This window comes from Argentina silus, assembly GCF_951799395.1.
Source record: "Argentina silus genome assembly, chromosome: 7".
NCBI classification, from domain to species: domain Eukaryota; kingdom Metazoa; phylum Chordata; class Actinopteri; order Argentiniformes; family Argentinidae; genus Argentina; species Argentina silus.
The window spans coordinates 11092337-11113349 of NC_139661.1; the positions used below are offsets into that span (position 1 = coordinate 11092337).

Here is a 21013-nt window from a genome sequence, read left to right on the forward strand (position 1 = left end):
CTATCAAGGGAAGATGAGTTGGCACTTTCCGTCAACCCTCCCTTCTAACCACATGACATGAAATTCCTCTGCCAAGATGAATGATTGGACGTTTGATTTTCCTAATGATTCAAATCTCGGTGGTGCAGTCAGTGGCCCTGCCATGGAAGCTCCACAGAGTGAGTTTAATCCCCCGCCCTCCCCTCCCCGCCCTCCCCTCCCCTCCCCTCCCCTCCCTCAGATGAGTGCTATCTGTGTCTCTGACTTGTCATCTATAATCATAGAGAACCACAACAGCACCAGTCAGTGTGAGGGAGTCTCCCATGACCGTGTCACTGTTTATTTGTTCTCTAATACGTCCCTCTGAATTGCCATTGATTGCAGCGGCAAGGGAGAGAACAACAGACAAGGTATAATATTCATGACAAATTACTCGACTTCCCGGCTGCGAGGAGCAGTTCAATCTACATAAGGCCAAGCACTGCTTAGAGACAGGCATGGTTAGGGTAGGCATTAACGGAAGGCCTTCTGATCCCCCTGTATCGACGCTCTGATCAGTAAATATATCAGGCTCTAGCAGTGTGTACTCAGCTCTGTGTATCCCATTCAAAAACACCATCACAGTTGTGGTATTGGAGAGCATAGCTGCTTTCTAGAGGGCATTCTTACTCTAGAATAATCCAAGGGGAGTATGAGGCTCTGGGAAATGGAGAGAGAAAAAGAGAGAAGGGGAGAGAGATGGGCGGATGGAGATAAGAGAGGAAAAAGGTAAGAGACGATTGGGAAAGTGAGGTAGCATAAGGGAGGCAGTGTGAGAAGGAGAGATAGGGGGAGAAGTAGGGAAGGAAGGAAAAGGAACAGGAAGGGGGAGGGAGGGAGAAATGGAGCATGGGGCAGAAAGGAAGGGGAGAGGGAGGAGGCTGTAGAGGCAGTAGTCGATATAACGGCAGTCATTCATCTCTCTGACAGGATTCCAAGTGCTCCACTGGGGGAGACACACTGCTGCGTCACCTACAATGCAGCAAATGCACACACAAATACGCATTTACAAACCCTCCACTCAACAGTGCATACACACACACACACACACACACACACACACACATTCATTTCCAGGGAGCCTGCTGCAAGCCTACGTTCTGGGTCAATGGTATCTTGTAGGGTGGGGCAAAAATCAGTATATACACCATTACCCTGCAACTGCTTCACACACAACACATTGATAGCTATACGCCCTGAGCTGTGTGCATCAGTTACACACACAAACATCTGCTGATTAGATAAAGCAGTGTGTGCTGCAACAATCTAATTAAGAGTGACTGTATAAATCTTCCTGCAGGCTGAAGCCGGACGGTTTATCGTACTGTACTAAACTGCTGTGCAGACAATGGGAACTATATTCCTTCATATACTCAACTCCACAATCCATACAAACCCAATTCAATATGTGTTATCTTTGTTCTCTTCACTCTTATTCTATGAACCCCCCCCCCCCCTCCCCCCCCCCCACACACACACACACCCATTCCTCTCCTGGTCATGGTCCATTGGCTGTTCTGTGCCGAATATCTCCCATGATTCATGGCTAAGCGAGTCTGTTTAGAGCAGTTCTGACTCACTGGGCTGTGGAGAGCAGGGTGTGTGTCATTGTGGCACAGCGGGCTGGACATGGTTTTAGAGCTACTGCAATACTGCAACTAGCTTGGTTTAGCAGAATCAAAGTGTAGGAAACATGTGCATGCTACTGCTGCGTTGTGGTCTAGTCTTGCTCAGAAGGAAATACGCACAGAGACTGTGGGTTTACAGTGGTTGACTTTGAAAGGAGAGTATCTGAATGATTATTATCTTGAATAATCTGGGACTGGGCTGCACTATTAAGAAAGAAGAATATTCATGCCTGAAGAGGTATTTGCATACATTTGGCATTCCACCTTGTTACTCCCTGTCCCTTATCCTCTTCCTCCACCTCAAATTGAGCCATTTCAACTAAATTAACCCCTCTAAATCATCCCCAAATCCCTCTCCTCAATCAGCAGAGAGGGAAGTGGGGAGCGTGGAGGGGTGCACAGGCAGGGGGGTGGGGGGACAGGGGTGCCAGCCCCCTCCCCTGCCGCTCCCCATTAGAGTGGGCCCCATAAAGGCAGCTCGGGCATGAGGCCAGGCCCCTAATGACTCCTTAATGATGCCCCTCGTAGACTGCAGCACAGCGCTGACAAACTCTGACAAACCCTGACAATGACACCAAGGAACACCCACCCTCGCCTCTCCACACCTCCCATTTACACACTCATCTCTCAGCCCTTCCTATCCCTCTCCCTCTCCCTCTCTCCCCCTCTCCGTCGTTAAGCCAGCTGGGCAGGAGAGGGCCCTTCAGGATCCCCAAACTACCCGCCAGATAAACACCAATGAGGGAGTGATCCATGTCACCTTTTTACTAAAGGGGTGCGTTTGGACAAATTCCTTTCAGCAGATCGAGCGGGGGGAGAAGGCATAGACATACAAAGACAGAGGTATGGGTAGGGGTAGTGGGGGTGGTGGGGGTTTTAAGGCAGCTACAACAGTAGACCCAATGGAAAAAAAACATTGCTCTACCCTTTCTCCTCTTTAACTCTCTGTTTGTGATTTCCACTTCAACCAGGGGTTGGGGGAGCCAGCAGCAGAATCTCCTTTTAACATCACAGGAGTTGTAATTACAGACTTCAACATCGTCAGCCCTCCTCAGTTTCTCCTAAATACTCACACCCCAAAATTAGGGGTTACCTCACTCCAGTCAAACCTACTATTTAAGACCAGAACGTCACATGCAAACGGTGGAGAGAAGAGAGAGTGGAAATAAGACTTACAGTGTTTCAACAGTGGTGTGTTTTAGGGGACTGACTCAAAGCTCTTTGTTTGTTGTGACTGTAAAGAGGTGGAATAAACCAGGCAGGAGGACATTTAGCCTCCTGTACGGCTCAGTAGGACATGGATCTAACGTTTGACTTGGCCAGGGCACATAGAGACTACAGCAGAGAGCATGTTTATGTTATACCTCCAGTATATCTGGCAGCTGAAAATCTGCTAAAGATATTTTCCAACGGCTGAGAGTTAAAGAAAAACACAAACTCCCTGGTACAGTATGACCTCACTGGCTTGGACTGCAGCTCCCTGTCACGGTCACGGATGACAGAGCATGTACTCCACCAATCTCCCCTCTCCCAGCTAACCTGCATCTTTTACATTACTCTACTGAAGATATCCCACTTGCCCTTTCCATCAACTTATCTCCCCTGCTCTTGAACAAACACACACACACATTACACCACAACTCACTTCAAGATTTTCCATTTTTAAGAGCAGTGTTTGAAAAAAAAAAAAGAAGAAAGCTTTAGTGCTTGTAACCAACAAAGCAGAGACCTTTGAGGCAATCATCAGAGGAAAGTGAATAACCATAAATGGCCAACGTCTTGGTTACATCCACCATCATGCCTGATGTGGCCCGGTGACTGTGGGTTTAGCTACCCAACTGTAGTAGACACATTAGCCTGTTCATCAGGACCAGCTTCCCTGAACGGTGCAGAGCCAGGGCCGTGCCAGAGCATTAGCAGATGAAAGAGAGGCCATACGCTGCTCTTTTACTGATAAAAAGCAGGATCAAATTACTGCCTCTGATTTATGGAGAACACTCCTAGGAGGATCTCTGTCTTCTGTCTCCCTCTGGTCCTCCATCACAGGAGGGCCAGTCTGAAGTGGGGGAAAGGGTATCAGTAAAAATGCTGCAGTAACACAGAGGTGGACTAGGAGAATGGTGTTGTGTGTGTGTGAGAGAGAGAGGAGAGTGCCCCCGACTCCCTCTCCCTAACACAGGGGTAAAGGCTATGGTAATAGTGTGGTAAAACAGAGGTAGATTAGTTCCTAGTGTGTGAGAGCGCCCCCTATGCTCTCTCGCCACACTGGGGTAACTTACCCTCTACTGGATATCCACTCAGCACCACATCCTGTCTCCCGTCTAGCCTGCCTGGGCTCTAGGAAGTGACGTCACCTCCAGAAGGGCCAGATAATAAGTCGACGTCAGAAACAAAAACACTGGCAGTGCAGTAATGAAGGGATCCGCTCGCCCCCAGTGTGCACTGAGGGAGACCAGGTGGTGTGACACACATATGACTGTGATTAGGGGGCCGGTGAGGGGCAGGCCAGGAGGGGACGTCCTGTATGAGGCAGCCATTAGTAGCGTGGGATGACCTCGTCATGGCCCTGGGATAGTCCCTAAAACCTCCAACATTCACATGACTTTCACGCTTCCAAAAGCACTGTGTGTGTGTGTGTGTGTGTGTGTGTGTGTGTGTGTGTGTGTGTGTGTGTGTGTGTGTGTGTGTGTGTGTGTGTGTGTGGAGGGGATTTTCTCTCTTAGAGGCAACCAGTGAGCAGTGCAATAATGGGCCACTGTTGAGTATGAAAGTCGCTGTGGGCGAACGTAAACAAACCAAGAGAAGAGCAATGAGAGGATATCTTACAGCTAGTCAGGTGGCAGCTTGGCGTTATTAGGAGGCTTTGGGATATCATTAAGTGGGGTGGGGGGGTTTCATATAAATCCTGACTGAGCAGGCAGGGTTGTGGAAGCACACACATACACACACACACATATGCACACACACACACACACACACACACACACACACACACACACGCTCATTAAAATCGACACACACACACACACACACACACACACACACTCATTAAAGTCGACCATCTGGTCAGCCAATTAATGCCGCTGCCTAATACGAGCTGGGTACTGAGACCCCCAAATCAGACACGAAAGACCCCCAACTTTCCTTATGCACACCTGAGATAACATTGACTTACTCCTATGCATGGCAAAGATACACAACATGTAGCTGGGGTCTCCTACAGTAAATATAGTATACCTCTGAGCATATCTATCTGTAGGCGTTAGTCAGGAGAAGTCAGGGGGGCTCTGGCCTCATTCTTTGGCTGTTAGGTCTTGCTTTGTGCATTGTCTGGCGTCTGACTGGACTGTTTAAACGTCTCCTGATATCTGGGAACACAAACAAACGTAGCGCTGGCCTGGCAGGGAGGATAAGAGACGAAGGGAAACAGGGGCATTCTTCTCCCTGTGTGACGGAACTGTGCTGGAACGAGCACCTGTCACCCCCCACAATCACCACAGAGAAGGGGGAGAGAGAGAGCAGAGAAAGGGAAAGAGAGAAGTAGACAACTACTCTGCCCCTGTCTCCCCCTGTCTCTCTATAGTATCTTCCCTCAAGGCACGCTCCCAATTTTCCTCCCTTTCCTTTTCTATCCAAACAGCTTAATCTGTGTAAATTACATTCCAAAAATCAGCATATGTTGCCAAAGCCCCAGATTTACTGGAACATGAACAGGATAAATAACTGCATAATATCTGCATAAACGTTTTGCATTGATAACGAGGAGCACCAGCTGCTACTTATGGCTCTCCTATTGGTCTCTCTACCTCTCTCTCTCTTGCTTCATCACCTTCATTTGTTCGCCTAACCTACTTCCTATTCCTCTGTCTGTCTGACCGGAGGAACGGTGTTACCGCCCTTCAGCATTACCCTTCAGTCAACCTAGACAACCTAGACAACCTAGACAACCGAGACAGAGGAACTCTGGACGCAGCAGAATCACACGACTCCAGGAGGCACAGACAAAAGCAAAAAGAAGCCATCCATGCATGGCGTTCATGTACAGTACTCTCCTCTCTTGTGATGGGGCACACGATGATATAAAGGCTGCATGATATACCTGATATACATGTTTTACCTTGGACATGACTGCCATGAAAAAGACCACTTGCCCTCGAATTCTAAAGCATGTGTCTCTTACCTCCCTGTCCTTCAGCTTCATGGCTAGGACCAGCTGGTGGCGGTGGTTGGTCAGGGCCTCGCGGTAGTTCCCCTTGGAGAAGAATGCCGAGCCCAGGTTACCATGGGCACGGCATTCGCCTGTTTGGTCACCTGGAGATAGCAGGGTAGGAAAGAGAGAGAGGAGGAGGACAGGGACAAGAGAGAGAGGAGGGTGGGGGGGAGAGAGGGAGGAGGACAGGGAAGAGAGAGAGGAGGGTAGGGACGAGAACGAGAGGAGGGTAGGGAAGAGAGAAGGAGGAGGACAGGGAAGACGGAGAGAGGAGGATAGGGAAAAGAGGGAGAAGTGAGACTGAGGTGATACAGTACCTGGATAGAACAGCGGAGAGGCCACACTGCTGGTCAATGCAAATGAAAATTCCGCTAAGAACACATCATCATGCTTCACCATTCAATACAAGCATCTGCATCCCCACTGTCAAAGGTTACATTCAACAGATAATCACTACCGAGTGTGCTATTGTTCATTGTGGGGTCTAAAGGGGAGTCACGGTCCACTACCACTGTAGAGCGATGGTGCGATGGATATCTCTGACACTGACATCCCATTATGTCCTTAAAAGGGAATGTGGCCGTTTTATGCAGCTGTACAGTGATCCATAGCAGGTCCACTAACTGACAGCAGGTAGGCCCTGGTCTCTAGGTCCCAGTGGGGTGAGAAGGAGGGAGGAGGGGGGGCCTTATTATTTCTGCCTGATAGACAGGCCCCACAGAGGGGGCCAGAGTCGGGCTCAGGGAGTGTTGGTTCTACCTGAGATCCACACCACTCTCCCCAGCTTATCTCAGGCTGCTCTGCCCACTCATGTGTCAAATTTCGTAGAGCAAAACTGTGCTGCCTCACATACTCGCACACACGCACACACACACGCACGCACACACACACACACACACACACACACACACACACACACACACACACACACACACACACACACACACACACACAGTAACTGTGACCCAAATAAAGACAGAGACACATACTGTATACACAGATATGAACAGATACAGGAGGCACATTGGACACACATTAAAAAAACAAACAGATGACAGACACCATACACACCCACACAAACAGAAACATACTTCCATCGAGAGCAACCCATTATTGCTCATTGTTGGATCCCACATATTAGTAATCAGGGACGACAGAGTGAGGATGTCATGGACTCCATTACAGCTGCATTTCTTCATCAAAATATAGTTGGGGGAGTTGTTTTCCTTCATGGACCATCTGCCCTACAGACGCCCCCCCCCCCCCCTCCCCCCCACCACCACCACCACCACCTCCCCCTGACTTCTCACCTAGTGTCTTGGACACCTCCAGGTCCTGCTGCATGTAGCCTGTGCTCTTCTCGGCGTTGCCCAGGGACCAGTGGGCGCTGCTGAGGGCGGAGAACACGGAGCCGCGGAGCTTGAGGCTGCAGGTGCCGATCTTGAGCGCCGCCTCCAGCACCACAACGGAGGCGGTGTGGTGGCTTGCCGTCAACAGTTCCTGACCAATCACAGAGACCACCACGAATGGACTCTTGTCCAGCTTCATCTTCTGCAGCTGCTGGTAGGTGGGCTCCAGGGACTCTGTGTGGAGGGACAGGGGGAATTGGGGTTAGAAACAAGATGGCTACCACTGTGAGCAGCTTCTTTATGAAATTAATAGTGTATATTCTTCTACTAATCTAATCAGTGAATAGCTTGTGAGACAACAATATCAAAAGCCACTCAACATATCTAAAGTAATGCTGGTCCTCATTGCATTCAGTGTATTTCCAGGACAGTAATAGGCATGCTGTTGTTGGCTAAAAAAGTATGGTTTGTTTGTGATGGCTTTAAAACAAGTCAGACAGATGAATAAGCCACTCACAGGCTCCACTATTCTAGAGTAATCTAGGGCAATTTTGAACAGAGTGTTTACACACTCCTGCAAAGTGAAATTATATTTTTGTGTTCTCTTTATTTTCATTGGATAGTGCAGTTTAAAGAGAGAGAAGAGAAGCCTGGATGGGTTTTGAGGCAGAGTGAGTGGATAGAGAATGATGGTGAGACTGCTGCTGGTAATGCACAGGGGAGGGGAACAGAGGAATGCAGAGCAGAGGAGACACACAAGGTGACCTTTGGGAGGGCTGAAAATGCACACAATGACATAAATCAATGCTGGGCCACGCGGGGTTTGGGATCAACAGAGCCTACAGCTTACACAGCCCTGCCCGCTGGCAGACAGGAGCCTCAGCAGAGTGGGAATGACAGGGAAGGGACACGACAGGGGTGATATTTTCTATGCCTGTGTGTGTGTGTGTGTGTGTGTGTGTGTGTGTGTGTGTGTGTGTGTGTGTGTGTGTGTGTGTGTGTGTGTGTGTGTGTGTGTGTGTGTGTGTGAGTGAGTGAGTGAGTGAGTGAGTGAGTGAGTGAGTGAGAAAGAGTGTGTCCCTGCATGTGAGTACTATATGTGCATGCATGTGTACATCAAGAGGGAATATTCTCTTGCCCCATTTTTGCAAACCAAAGATTTGAGCAGAGATGTAGCTAATTAGGTCAAATGTACTGTGTAGTACGTGTGGAAGACAGCATGCCTGCCAGTATCAGTATAGCCCGGTGCACTTAAAGTACGGTAGAGACCATGACATTCTTTGGTTCTTTTGGTTTATTTTGCCGAACAACAAAATAGCCTACATGGTAATAACACCATGATACACCATGATACTGTAGTTGTGTGCAACCCACAAAGGCACTTATATGCACACACACACACACACACACATACACACTCACACTCACACACACACACACACACACAGACACACACACACACACACACACACACACACAAACACACACACAACATCAAATGAATCCTTACACAAGCACTTGAAACATAATTGATGATGCTCTTTCAAGAGCATCACTTCTGTTCAAGCAGTTGGCAGAATGTAGCTCTTGCAGAGACAGTGCGTGCGTGCATATAATATCATATAATATCCATTCATAGCTTGTAATTGCATTCAAAGTGACACCCAGAGCGGTGTCATAAATCAAACACTGAGAAAACAGTAAAAAGTGTCATGGCTGCAGGATTCATAAACAGGTAGCTAAGGCAACATCAGTGACAGCATAACACTGCACTGTCACACACACACATGCACGCACACAGGCACATGCATGCACACACACACGCACACACACATTCTCACACACACACACACACACACACACACACACACACACACACAAACACACACACACACACACGCACAAAAGCCATGCTGAAAGGTTTAATGAGCACCCACCATGTCTCTCTCTCTCTTGCTTTCTACTCTCTCTCTATGCCTACACACTTATTAAGATCCACCTCCATATTTCATCCATATACGCTCAGGTACACAAACAGATACACACACTTAAACCCCCTGCCCTCCTGCTGTCTCTAGGCTTGGTGTGGTGCAGGGAGACTATAGCAGCCTTGAACGTTCCCCTGGGAGGCTGGTGACAATAACAAACCCATGTAGCGTGGATTCATTCTGTTTTCCCCTTCCTTTGAATAAAACTATGAGTCATTTCACCTATCCATTTCACAAGACATTGCCACCAATTCTCTACTGTGGGTCTGTGAAGAGGCAGAAGCTGGGACCGCTGGTGGGGGGGGTGCATATTTTGTCTTTACAATAAATATCATTGAGTGAAATGGTAGAGGGCCTCCTGTATGGTATAGGGCCACCTGTATGTTTCTTTGTATGCCACTCCATGGTAAATACTACATGGTAACAGCATACAATCATTTCTATTACAGTGTCCTTCCTCTATATGTTATCATGATCACAGTCTCTGCAACACTTCTTCCGAGCTGAAAATATGAAGACTGCAATATACAGTACTGGTACGTTCATAACAATGAATTGAGAGGTTCTGAGCCCTGAACTTCAGACAGAGCTTCTCCGGCATCATGGGGGAAAGGAACATTAGCCAAGTCTATGCATACCAAACACATTTCCACTCAACATTGACAATCACATGGGCCTGATTTTTCCCATTTCGCTCAATGAAATTCACTGTAAAGAACAAAGATGCTTCAAAACCTTGATATCTGAGGAGAGAGAGCTGACATAATGATCATAGGCTGTGGAGAGAGACAGGGATGGAGAGGATTCTGAAAGCAGTTCCCCCTCCTTTGAGAGCTCTTTGTTGTGGGAAACACAAAGGCGTACAGTATGAGTCACATGAGAGCAGTATATGTTGTTCAGCTCTGTACTAATGGGAAATCTCTCACATCTATGAAAAAGAGAGAGAGAGAGAGAGAGAGAGAGAGAGAGAGAGAGAGAGACAGACAGAGAGACAGAGAGACAGAGAGACAGAGAGACAGAGAGAACAAAAGTGTGTGCTGTGTTGTGTTGTGGGCCTTGGTTGGTAAGAATGTGAAAGAATGTGGGAATTTCTCCCTGCAAAAAAACCATACACAAACACTTGCGTATGCTTAGGGGAGTTCTATACTGTACACACTGTGTCCTTGAAGACATGCGCCTTGGACGTGTTCTTCTTCCCTTCATTGTTTGTGTACTCAGTATGCATATGAGTGCAGCTTTATACTGTATGTGTCTCTCTGCTCAATAAGAGAAGAAAAAAACGAAAAAATAAACTTAACAATTGCTTGGGAAGACGACAGGGGGTGGTGTTTGAGGGAGGTAAAGGCTCAGAGTCATTTGCTTATTCCACTGGGGAGAGAAATAAAGTTTGGTAAGAGCCCTGGCGGCACAAAACTCCAAGCGAGGTTCAAATTAAATTAGCTGGTGAGGTAATCCCCAGTCCAGAGGGGAGTGTTACATGGGCGATAAGCAGGGTTGGCAGGAAGATGGCCGTCCTCAACTTCAGCGAGAGAAAGCATCGCTCCCCTACCTTTCTCTTATCAGAGGGCTTTGGCTGCGTAACACTGATTATCCTCCCTGTTTGCTGGCGTAACGCTGATTATCTTCCCCCTGTGCCAGGAGCCCCTCTGAGAGGATCATTGCTCTTAATCCTCCCGACCTAGCCCCCCCCCCCCTCCCCTCCCTCCAACACACCTTGGATTTGGTCCCTCTCTGGTTCCCTGGCACTGTGGGAGATGTGGTAAACAATTAAGAGATTAAAAAGCCTGGGCCAAGAGTTTGTCCCCCCCTACAGAGAGGCCCGAGCCAGGTCCAAGGTGTTTGATGCTGGGCCCACTCCCAAGACTTTTTTTGGTTTGGGTTCTAGTCACAGGCTTTTTAATGAGCATCAGATAGGCTCTTCACTCTTTGGTTCTTTCTTATTCATTCAGATGCAGCCTTTTACGGGATTTAGAGAGACCTTCTATGCTGCCTAAAAGACAATGATCCCTCTCTGAACAAAGCCATTTTTGATCCACAAAACTCATTGTTCACTGCAGCAAATATTGTATTGTATAAGAGGGCTGTATTCAATCACATGTACAGTAGATCTGTGGAGTTGGGTGGTTTTGGTGATGACAAACAGAGACCGCAGGATGACTCACGGTCTCTGTTGGCTTGAGGACAGTCTACTAAATCCTCTGCAGTGGTCAGCTGAAGTGAAATGGACTCCAGTGTTGTTTTGAGACCCATGCGTTTGGCCCACAATGGCTGCTTACTGGGAGCCAGGTCACTGCAGCTGCCTGATACATCACAGATGATGGAGCATGGAAGTCAGAGTTTACTGAAAAGCCATGGCCTGGATAAGCTACTTAAAAATCCACTTGGCTTTGGAAAATAGGCTTTCACACAGGAGTAGATACTGCAGACAATGGCTGCATTGTCGGATGCTCATTTAGATAAAGAAGTATCTATTTCAGAGTATCTGATCAGCCGCTCTGATAATCGGACATGCTGAAGGTTAAACAGCCCTGTCAATCAGGGGGCCTGGTTCAGATGAACAGTCAGGGGGACAGACAGAAACACAGTCTGCCAAGCACCTACAGACAAGCTGACAGACAGCTTGAGTTACACTGGCACAATTATTGATTGACAGAGGCATCAAGATTATCCTGAAGACACCGACAGACATTTAGACAGTAAGAAAGACTGAGAGAATAACAGAAAAAACAGTCAGATATACAGACAATAACACACACACACACACACACACACACACACACACACACACACAAATATACACACATATTACTGTAGTACCTCGTAAGGGGGACTTCATGGCGGCCTCCACCATGCCCACCAGTAGCTGCAGGCTCTTGGGGTCTTGGGCCAGCCCCGAAGCGAAGGCGGCCAGCGCGTCGGCATGGCGACCAAGGTACTGAAGGGCAACACCCTGTCGGAAGTATGCCTGTTGAGAGGAGAGAGAGAACAGTCAGTGCTCCTGTCTAGGACCTCAAGCATGGGACTTTACACAAACACATTAGACACACTCATTTCACACCATTTGCATTCTTTCCACATGAGCAGTTCTCATAGAACATGGCACCACTCTCCTTTGTATCCCCATAATAGATGGCTGTGTTTTCTGTACTTGTTAATTGGATTATACATTTTACATAAATGCACATGATATACACTCACTGCTCATATGTCTCAGGAGCATTGTATTGTTTTCTATTCATAAAGGAATGTTTATTTTTTGTCTGGTGGTGGGAGTCATCTGTACACAATTCTGGAATACTGGGATTGTGTTGGAAGAGCTAAGAGAGAGACAGAGAGAGAGGGGGGGCCACTTTGTAGCATCTTAAAAGGATACCCATAAATACTCCAGACACTTCACTCTGTTCCTCATAGTACGGCTGTAAAACAATAATGCTGTATACAACCACTCTGGAACTGCCTTGCCTAGTGTGGAGCTCTGGAAAGGTGGCTGGAAATGTCAGAAATAGAACAGTATGAACTCCTAGTTTATTCCCACAGCTCTTAGTGAGTCACATGACACATGATTATTGGAGTATGATTTAACGCCAGGAAGACCGCTCATGTGACTGAAGCCATATCTTATCTTGAGATTCTCAAATGTTTGGGAACATTCAAGAAATGGATGATGAGGAAAAGCAAAACAGTGACTATGTCCAGGACCCAATTTAAACCCTGCAAGGAGGCTTTCACCAGCATCTCTCCAGTCTGTTTGTACTGTCTTGAGACAGACCTGTTTCAGATTATTCCGCCTGCCTTGTTTGTCTGTGAGTATGTTTGTGTCCCCGATCTGATCTGAGACAAATCCCAGTCCAGAACCCATCCTGTTCTGCTCCAGCCCAGGATCAACAGCCTCTGGGAGATATGGAACCAGTCCAGCTCACTGGGCTCCAGCCAAACCACCAAATCCCCCCAAGATCCTACATGATATAAACAATGCAAAACTTGTCCTAGCTCTCTCAAACTCTCAAACCAAGGTCATAAAACATAGCCTACATTTCAGTAACACAAAACCACACAGCTCCTCCAATATAATCTAGAACCAGGCATTTTGTGTGTCCAATACACACGGCACTAAGCCCAAAATCCAGGATAACTTTATCATAGAAACATCCTCTCCATCCCCTCTAAGAGTGCTCCCCTACTGGGTCTGTGTGTGAATCCTCCTGGGACAGCAGTCTAACCTGCAGTCTGGCCTCCTCCTCCCCACTGAGGACACTGACTGCACCAGTAGCTTCCTTAAGTGACACAGGGGCTAATTTGCCATTAGCATCTAAGCGTCCTTTTCATTACTCTTCCCCAGAAAGGGAAAAGGGGAGAGGATTAGGGAAAATGAGACATGACATCGAATTTATGGAGACCAGTAATTAATTTCGCTTCCGTCCGAGCCCCTTGTTGATTACCAATCTCTCTCTGTGTCCCCCCCCCCCCCCCCCCTCTTGTTTCCACCCTCCCTGCATCACAACTCCATTGAAACGAATGAGGACAGAGATTAGATTCAAAGCATTAACCTTTGTTCTAACACTGTTATTATAGGAGGGGAGCGAGGGCCAGTGCGCCCGCTCGATATTAATTGCATCTGGTGGCGGGTGAGTTTTGGCTGGGGCTGCAGGAGCAGGAGAGAGGCCCACAGACGCTCTGCCCCGGGGAACAACAGACATTTAAAAGCACTTCTCCCTTTGATTAGATTTACTATATGACTGCTCTCCCAGAGATTTGTTCTTTCATTCCCTTAGTGCTCCACAGTGACTGAGCGGAGAGAGAGAGAGAGAGAGAGAGAGAGAGAGGGGGGGGGGGGGGGAGAAGATGAAAAAAGAAAAGGACGCCTTGCTTCAAACAAAAATTGACATCTCCTTTATTCCTATCATTTTTTTCCCCTGTCCACGCATGCAAACATTTAAAAACCTATACCCTTTGGAGAGGGCATTAGAATATTGCAAACACAAGCACGTGCATAAATGCATAAATCAAAAAAGTGACGGTGAAAAATGACAGAATCGATGCAGCACGTCGACTTAAAAGAATTCTCTTTCTCCCCTTAATCTTTCCCTGCAGTCAAAACACAGTGTGTTGTCTCCTGTAGACCACACACACACACAGAGAGCCACACACACACACATCAGACACAAACAATATACAGTAGGACTTTGAATGAAATACACACAGGTGAACCACATTCACAGAGGTCGTAGAGAAAAGGGAGAGAGAGACAGTTTACCACACGAGACCTTTCTCCTCATACATAGCGTGATCTTTCCTGAAAAACACAGCAACACCCACTTAGAGCTAGCGCTCAAGCGATTAGCACAGCCTCCAGCTCTTAGCTAAGACAGAGAGCATCAGAGAGAGGAGCTCTGCAGATTAACTCTGCCTTTCAACATTACACACACAAAAGAAAAGCACAACCGCATGTTTAATCATCTTACTCTCTCAACCCAATTTCAGGATAAACTCGAATGTTGTGAAAGAGATTAGAGCAGTAAAGAGAGCTGAGAAGTTGAAGCAATAATATGGGTTCTAACCTCACTAAAGCTGGGCATCTTGTTCAACATGACAACCGACATTTCTAAACCTTTGTTCTGTGTGAAAATGAAAACGAGTTCAATTATTGAACCTTCCTGTGCCTCTCTGTCTCCTCTCTTTTCACCAACTACTGTAGGTGATGATGCAACAGAAGTTTGGATCGACTGGGAAGGTTTGTAGTTCTTACCCGAGGGTGAATGCGTGTGTATGTGTTTGTGAGTGAGAGAGAGAGAGAGGAAGAGAGAGAGAGAGAGAGAGAGAGAGAGAGAGAGAGAGAGGGAGAGAGAGAGGTGTGTGCCTGCCTGTGTATATGGGAGATAGAGAGAGTGTAAAGCTAGAGAGACAGAAGAGAACAGAGTTGTGATAAAAGCGTTTCTTGTTTCTCGAACATTTTAATATTTCATGACTTCTTGTTTGAAGTAGTTTTAAATATTCATCTTTTTATGCTTAAGAGGACAGGGGGAAATTATGTAAAAAAAAAAATATCCTCACACTAGCCTATCGTGTTACAGTCACGCACACGCACACGCACTCGCACTCACATAGACGCACATAGACACACACACACACACACACACAAACACATGCAAACTTTTCAGTGGCTAGTTTGTTCCTCAGAATAGGGCCCCTAGTCAAGGGTTTGACAGGAAGTTTACAGGATTACAGGATGAGGGGGACACAGACCAGTGGGGTTGTGGAGAGACCAACTGTTAGTGAGTCCTTTATTAGCAGATTTGGGTCCTAATACCCTGGGCATCTGCCCTGGCTGCCTCCCCAGTCTGGCCTTTTCAGTAGCCCCCACAGGGGTGCACTGAGCCCCCATTCATTCACAGTGTGTGTGTGTGTGTGTGTGTGTGTGTGTGTGTGTGTGTGTGTGTGTGTGTGTGTGTGTGTGTGTGTGTGTGTGTGTGTGTGTGTGTGAGGCACGTGTGAGCTCCCTGTCTAATCTCATCATCTCAAAGTCTCTATCAAAGCCAGTAAAACATATTCTCATTTATAGGCTGACATAGAGTAGTAAGCAGAAACAAATACAATATTATCTTGTCTCAGTTCAGGCCAGTCAATATGTATACTCTTGTACAGCATGGGAGAAACTAATCAGATCAATACAGGACCAGTGGAGGGCATGGATCCTGGAGTGTTTACAGGCAGACCTGCATGGCATTCTCAAAGGTCAATTTCACACACCAAGTCTGATTCAGATCCTGGGGGTTATGGGAACCTAACCCACACTATCACTCCTAAGCAAAACATCATGGTCCGAACAGACTCACATATCTGTCTGTCCTGTGTTTGAGTACCAGGTATTGTGAAGTGAATACTCCGCTGCGAGCCACACTGTAATTTGTAACTCTTGTGGAAGTGAATCATATCGAAGAATTCTACAGTAAGCACAGCACACATACCAGTGAAATGCATCAGGGTGCCAAACCCAAACAAAAAACTGCAGTCAAATGTCAAGGGCATGAAGAGAACTGTTGCCTTAGTTGGGTCATTCATACTCAGCTGGAGCTACTCTCCGCCACACGTTTGGAGAAGCAAGAGGCTTTTACTAACACATCTAAACAAACGGCAAATGTCTCTAAACAAACAGCAAATGTCTCCAATAACAACAGTGGAGTCAGTCTGTCATTTACTGTAACTCTCTGCTCCAGCTGCGTTCCGATGGCCAGAGCCCTATGAACCTCACTGTGGCTGAGATTGAAGACGTCACGATGATAGAGATGCTTTCAAATGAGGAAATCAATAAAAGCAAGCATAAGCTCCATTTAGATAGTGCCACACCGTCCGCAGTTACTGTGTGGTTAGGCAGTGGCTGGTGCAGATGGTTTGTGATAGCTGACAAGACAGCTGGTGCCAGTGTGGGTTCTCTGAACAGAACCCCTGCCAGTACAAAAATGGAACCCAAATCAGACCACCAAATAGTGACAGCAGGCTGCAGGCTGAACACACATTCACACAACATAAAACATACAACTTACAACACACGTAGACACACGTACACACACACACACACACACACACACACACACACACACACACACACACATAAACACTAACATGCCTATTGGAACTGCCACGACAAAACTAGCAGCACACACACATCCCACCCAGATACCCCCATAACATACTTCAATTGTGCCCCTAGTGTCACGTCCTCCCTTCCACCTAGCCTGTACCAGGCTCTCTCTCCCCTGTCTGTCTCTGTCTGTCTGTCTGTGTGTGTGTGTGTGTGGGTGTGGCTCCAGGCTCTAGCTCGATCCAGTTCACATCTTCCACTCCACCTGCTCTGTCTACACACCTGCGGTTCATCATCCCATCACCATGCAGTATTTAAACCCCGGCTTCCCATCCACTCGTCGCCAGATCGTTTGTTGTTTTACACGTCCCTGGTTTCTGCCTGCCTGCCCGCCCGCCCGCCTGCCTACCCTGCCTGCCCTGACTACCTGCCCTGCCACCCTGCCCTGCTTGTCATTCTGCTCAGCCATTCTGTTCCCTCAACTCCTTCATTAAAACCCGGTTCCTGTGATATACGTGTCCTGACTTTGTGTCCTGCGCTTGGGTTCTCTAGCTCTGACTGGCTAACACCTAGTCCTACAATACCACACCACCAGAACAGGCCTGACACAGGCTGCGATGGTGGGACCCAGATTAGCACTAACAGCCTGGTCTGGACAAAGACATGGCTGCCTTTATTCCCGCTGTATCTGGGCTCGTTAATGGCTAGCTGCTGTTGCCTGGTTTCCAATGTGACCCAGAAATGTCATCTGTCGTCCAGGGCTTCAGACACGTGCCTGTGAGATCCCTCTCAGATCTCTGCCACAGCACCTCAAGGTGACACCAGTCGATTCGCAGGGTACACAAAATGTCAAATGCTTAATTTAATATCCAGGGATAACTGTCGGCCATGACAAATTAGCTAGGAGAATGGTGAAAAAGCCAAATGGAATGATTGCTGCTTTGGGCTTTTTTCCCATCAGTCTGACAAGCTGAGCAACACGGCAGTATGGTACCTGTGCTTAATTAAAATAGTTCTAAATCTCAGAGTGTGTATACATGCGCACATGCACGCACACACACCTAGCGCACACACACCTATAGCACACACACCTAGCGCACACACCTATAGCACACACACCTATAGCACACACACCTAGCACACACACCTAGCACACACACCTAGCGCACACACCCAATGTCCTCTATTTTCTCCCTGCTTCCCCCCAGTTGAAACCTGTCTTTCCCCCAGGACAGGGGAGGTCAAATGTTAGCCATCAGTTGTCTGAGTGGGGAGGGATTACACCCTGCGCCCCGGGGCAGACACAGACCTGAAGCCCAGAGGGTCACAAGGGCAGAGGCATGACACAGCTGCCTGTCCATTACCATCTCCCCAATCTAATAAGACGCAACACAGGAGCAGTGGACACCACTGGCAGTGGACACCCTGACCTAAATTGATCAAGTGCGTGTTCACTCAGTAAACCAACACACACACCTCATTATTTCTCAGAGTGAGAGGTGAGTGGTCACAGGAGGCAGGCTATGGATGTATTAATGCAGCTAATGCATTAGTAATGTTTCTCTTTGTTTTTTTGTTCACGGTACTACTGATTAATGAAGAGGCCCCGTGGTGCAACACAAGTCATGCCTGGGGTGATTTCATGTTCTGTACTGCACGTCAAGGATGCATGTCAAGCAGTAACGCAAGACTCGACGAGGCGCAATACAATCTGCACGCAGGTAGACGCAGTAAAATATGTTCCATTGATGTATTCATCCCTAAGGGAGCGGTAGACTCTTGTGCTTGCTGTTCCATCCAAAGCCCTTAATTAGCCCATTAGATTAGATGGGTTTAATGAGAGTAAATTAAACTGATCATTCTTTTCTGGGAAGGCTATTAAGGGTAAATGTTTCATTATTCAGGGCTTCATCTCTCAACTAGACTAGTGAAGACTGACTCCCAGGTAGAAGCCCTAAGGTTTCCAGGTAGACACATGTCAGCGAGAGACATTGTGTTACTCTCCCACGGCAGTGGGCCAATCGATTAGGCAGCGCACATCAAACCAGCACCAGGCGTAGGACTTCAGATTGGAAAAGGTCATAGTCAGGTATGTGGAATCAATGCTGAGCACTCTGTATTCACCATTATGTGTGTGTGGGGGGTGGGGGGTAGGGGGGGGTTAACGGCTTCTAAATCAATTATCAAAAGACAAAGAGTTTCTTCAATACAGAAGGTCAACCCTTGTGATGGAGGAAGTGTCACACTGTGTGCATTCATGGTGACAGCCAAAGTGAAACAGAAGGGAAAAACTGATATTGCTCGTTTATCACAAGCAGTTGAGCAAAATGGTGGCTGACATCAGGGTTCTTCTGTCACCCCTACAGTGTGTTCACTTAAGCACAGGAACGTCACTCACTCCTGTAAGCATGTCAACCACAATAAAGGGCTCAGGATGTTACAGTCACCGGAGACATGGAAATAAGGAAATAACACGAATGGAAGGTACTGTAATGTGTAAACCTATTCATTGACAATAGTAGATTAATACTCCTCATATTCACAGCACCACAGTTACAATGTTACACTACTATGACATTCTACACCAACATATCCCTGATGTATCACATGGTATAACATAGCAGTGTGGTATGCTCTTACCAGCCTCTCAAGAGCATTGGGAGGCTGAGAGGGTCAGGGTGCTAAACACAATTCCATGCCCAGGGCATGATGCCCTTTCTCAAACAGATCATTGGCTCTGCTCTTGAGTCTCTCCTGCCTGAGCATAACGCACGTACCCAAAAGCCACAGGGGCTGACTCTCAATTAAAGCATGCATTAATTACTTAAAGGAGCTTTAATCAATCAAGCACAGATGGTGAACCTGAAAACGAGCTCACAAGCACAGGCAGCCCTGTGAAGAGATGTGGCCAAAACACTTGGTTCCGGGAATAGCTGATCTTCAGCAGCACTGAGCTGGTACAGTATATGTCACATTCACAGCCGTGTCTAGGAATCATGTAGTAGCATTACTGTTTGTAAACAAGGAGGAGGATTAAGATCTACAGTATCTGGCTCTTTGATTTTGAGTGCAAGGCCCCAATGTGTTGCAACAATCCTTGAATATGAGAAATAGTGCCAGTGATACAGACAAGCTCCTGTTCAAAGTAACTCTCTACAGAGATACTCATAACCTGCCCAATGAATGTTCCACTATTCCATCTGTGCCTGACACATACTGTAGCAGTGAGTCCCAGAGCTGCCTGGCCCTGGTACTGCACTCCCCTGGCCTGAAGCTCCACATCCTCCATCTTCATTTGTACTGCCTTAATTGGCTTTGACAGTGAACTCAAGCATGGCTGAAAAATAGCCACCTCTCTGTAAACACAGAGTGAACGACACATGGTACTCAACATAGTAAACCAGGCCTTTCCCTTCCCCATTAGGTTGGGTCGACAACGTATCTTATAGTGACCCTCCTGTAACACCTCCAGAGAACATGACACATTTCCTTTTGTTCATCTCCCCATCCAAGCAGTTCATAGTCTACGTGTCATTTGAGTGTTGAACTGAGGGGACCTCTAAGACACAGTATGGTTCAAATGCTGAAGGAAGGGAGCCAGTTAGAAACTTAGATGCACAACCGCTTTGCAGTTCAGACTGAGTTTCAGAGTTAGACACAGTAGTGACTTTACTAGAACTAATTAGTGAATGGAACTCTGTTTCCATGAATGTTAAATGTTGCTGAGTCTGAAATATATTTTTTTAAGGCTGGTTCGCACACTGAATGGCCTTGAGGATCCCAACAAGTCATTACCTCTCTCACACTGTTAACCAGTGGGCAGAGTTCCTTGTCCGAGTCAGCACTTGAGCTGGGATCATTAGGTTGTTCTGAGTTCTGGGCTGAGTCTGCTGGCCTTTATGTTTGAGTTTCTGCATCAAACCGGAGAGTCAGCAGAGGAGCCCTGCTAGCGTTGTTCCTCCAGAGCTGGCCCCACACACTTCAAAGATACAGCCTCATTTACAGCCAGCCTTACTGCAGCGCTCTAATGAAAAGCAAAGCCAGACTGCTTTTGATTCGCCTGGCAAGGAATCATACATGATTGAGTAAAGATACTCAAACGGACAGATAAGACTAAGAGAGGCTGGGGATACTGGGGAGACTGGGGAGACTGGGAACACAAGAGGGAAGAAGATGCGGGAGACACAGGGGTCAGGCGTACATTTTAAGGCTAAAAGAGAGAGTGAAGAAAAGAGGGAGAT

General features: G+C 47.3%; 1 protein-coding gene across 1 annotated transcript in view; it reads right to left on the reverse strand.

Moving 5' to 3' along the window:
* LOC310806773 (tetratricopeptide repeat protein 28-like) overlaps nt 1-21013 on the reverse strand; it is a 114356-nt gene that overhangs the window by 52312 nt on the left and 41031 nt on the right. The window contains exons 2-4 of the mRNA XM_083673013.1: nt 12011-12158; nt 7167-7439; nt 5827-5957 (exon numbers count right to left, since the gene is read on the reverse strand). Coding sequence (XP_083529139.1) covers nt 5827-5957; nt 7167-7439; nt 12011-12158 — 552 coding nt within the window. The remainder of the gene's footprint in view (nt 1-5826; nt 5958-7166; nt 7440-12010; nt 12159-21013) is intronic.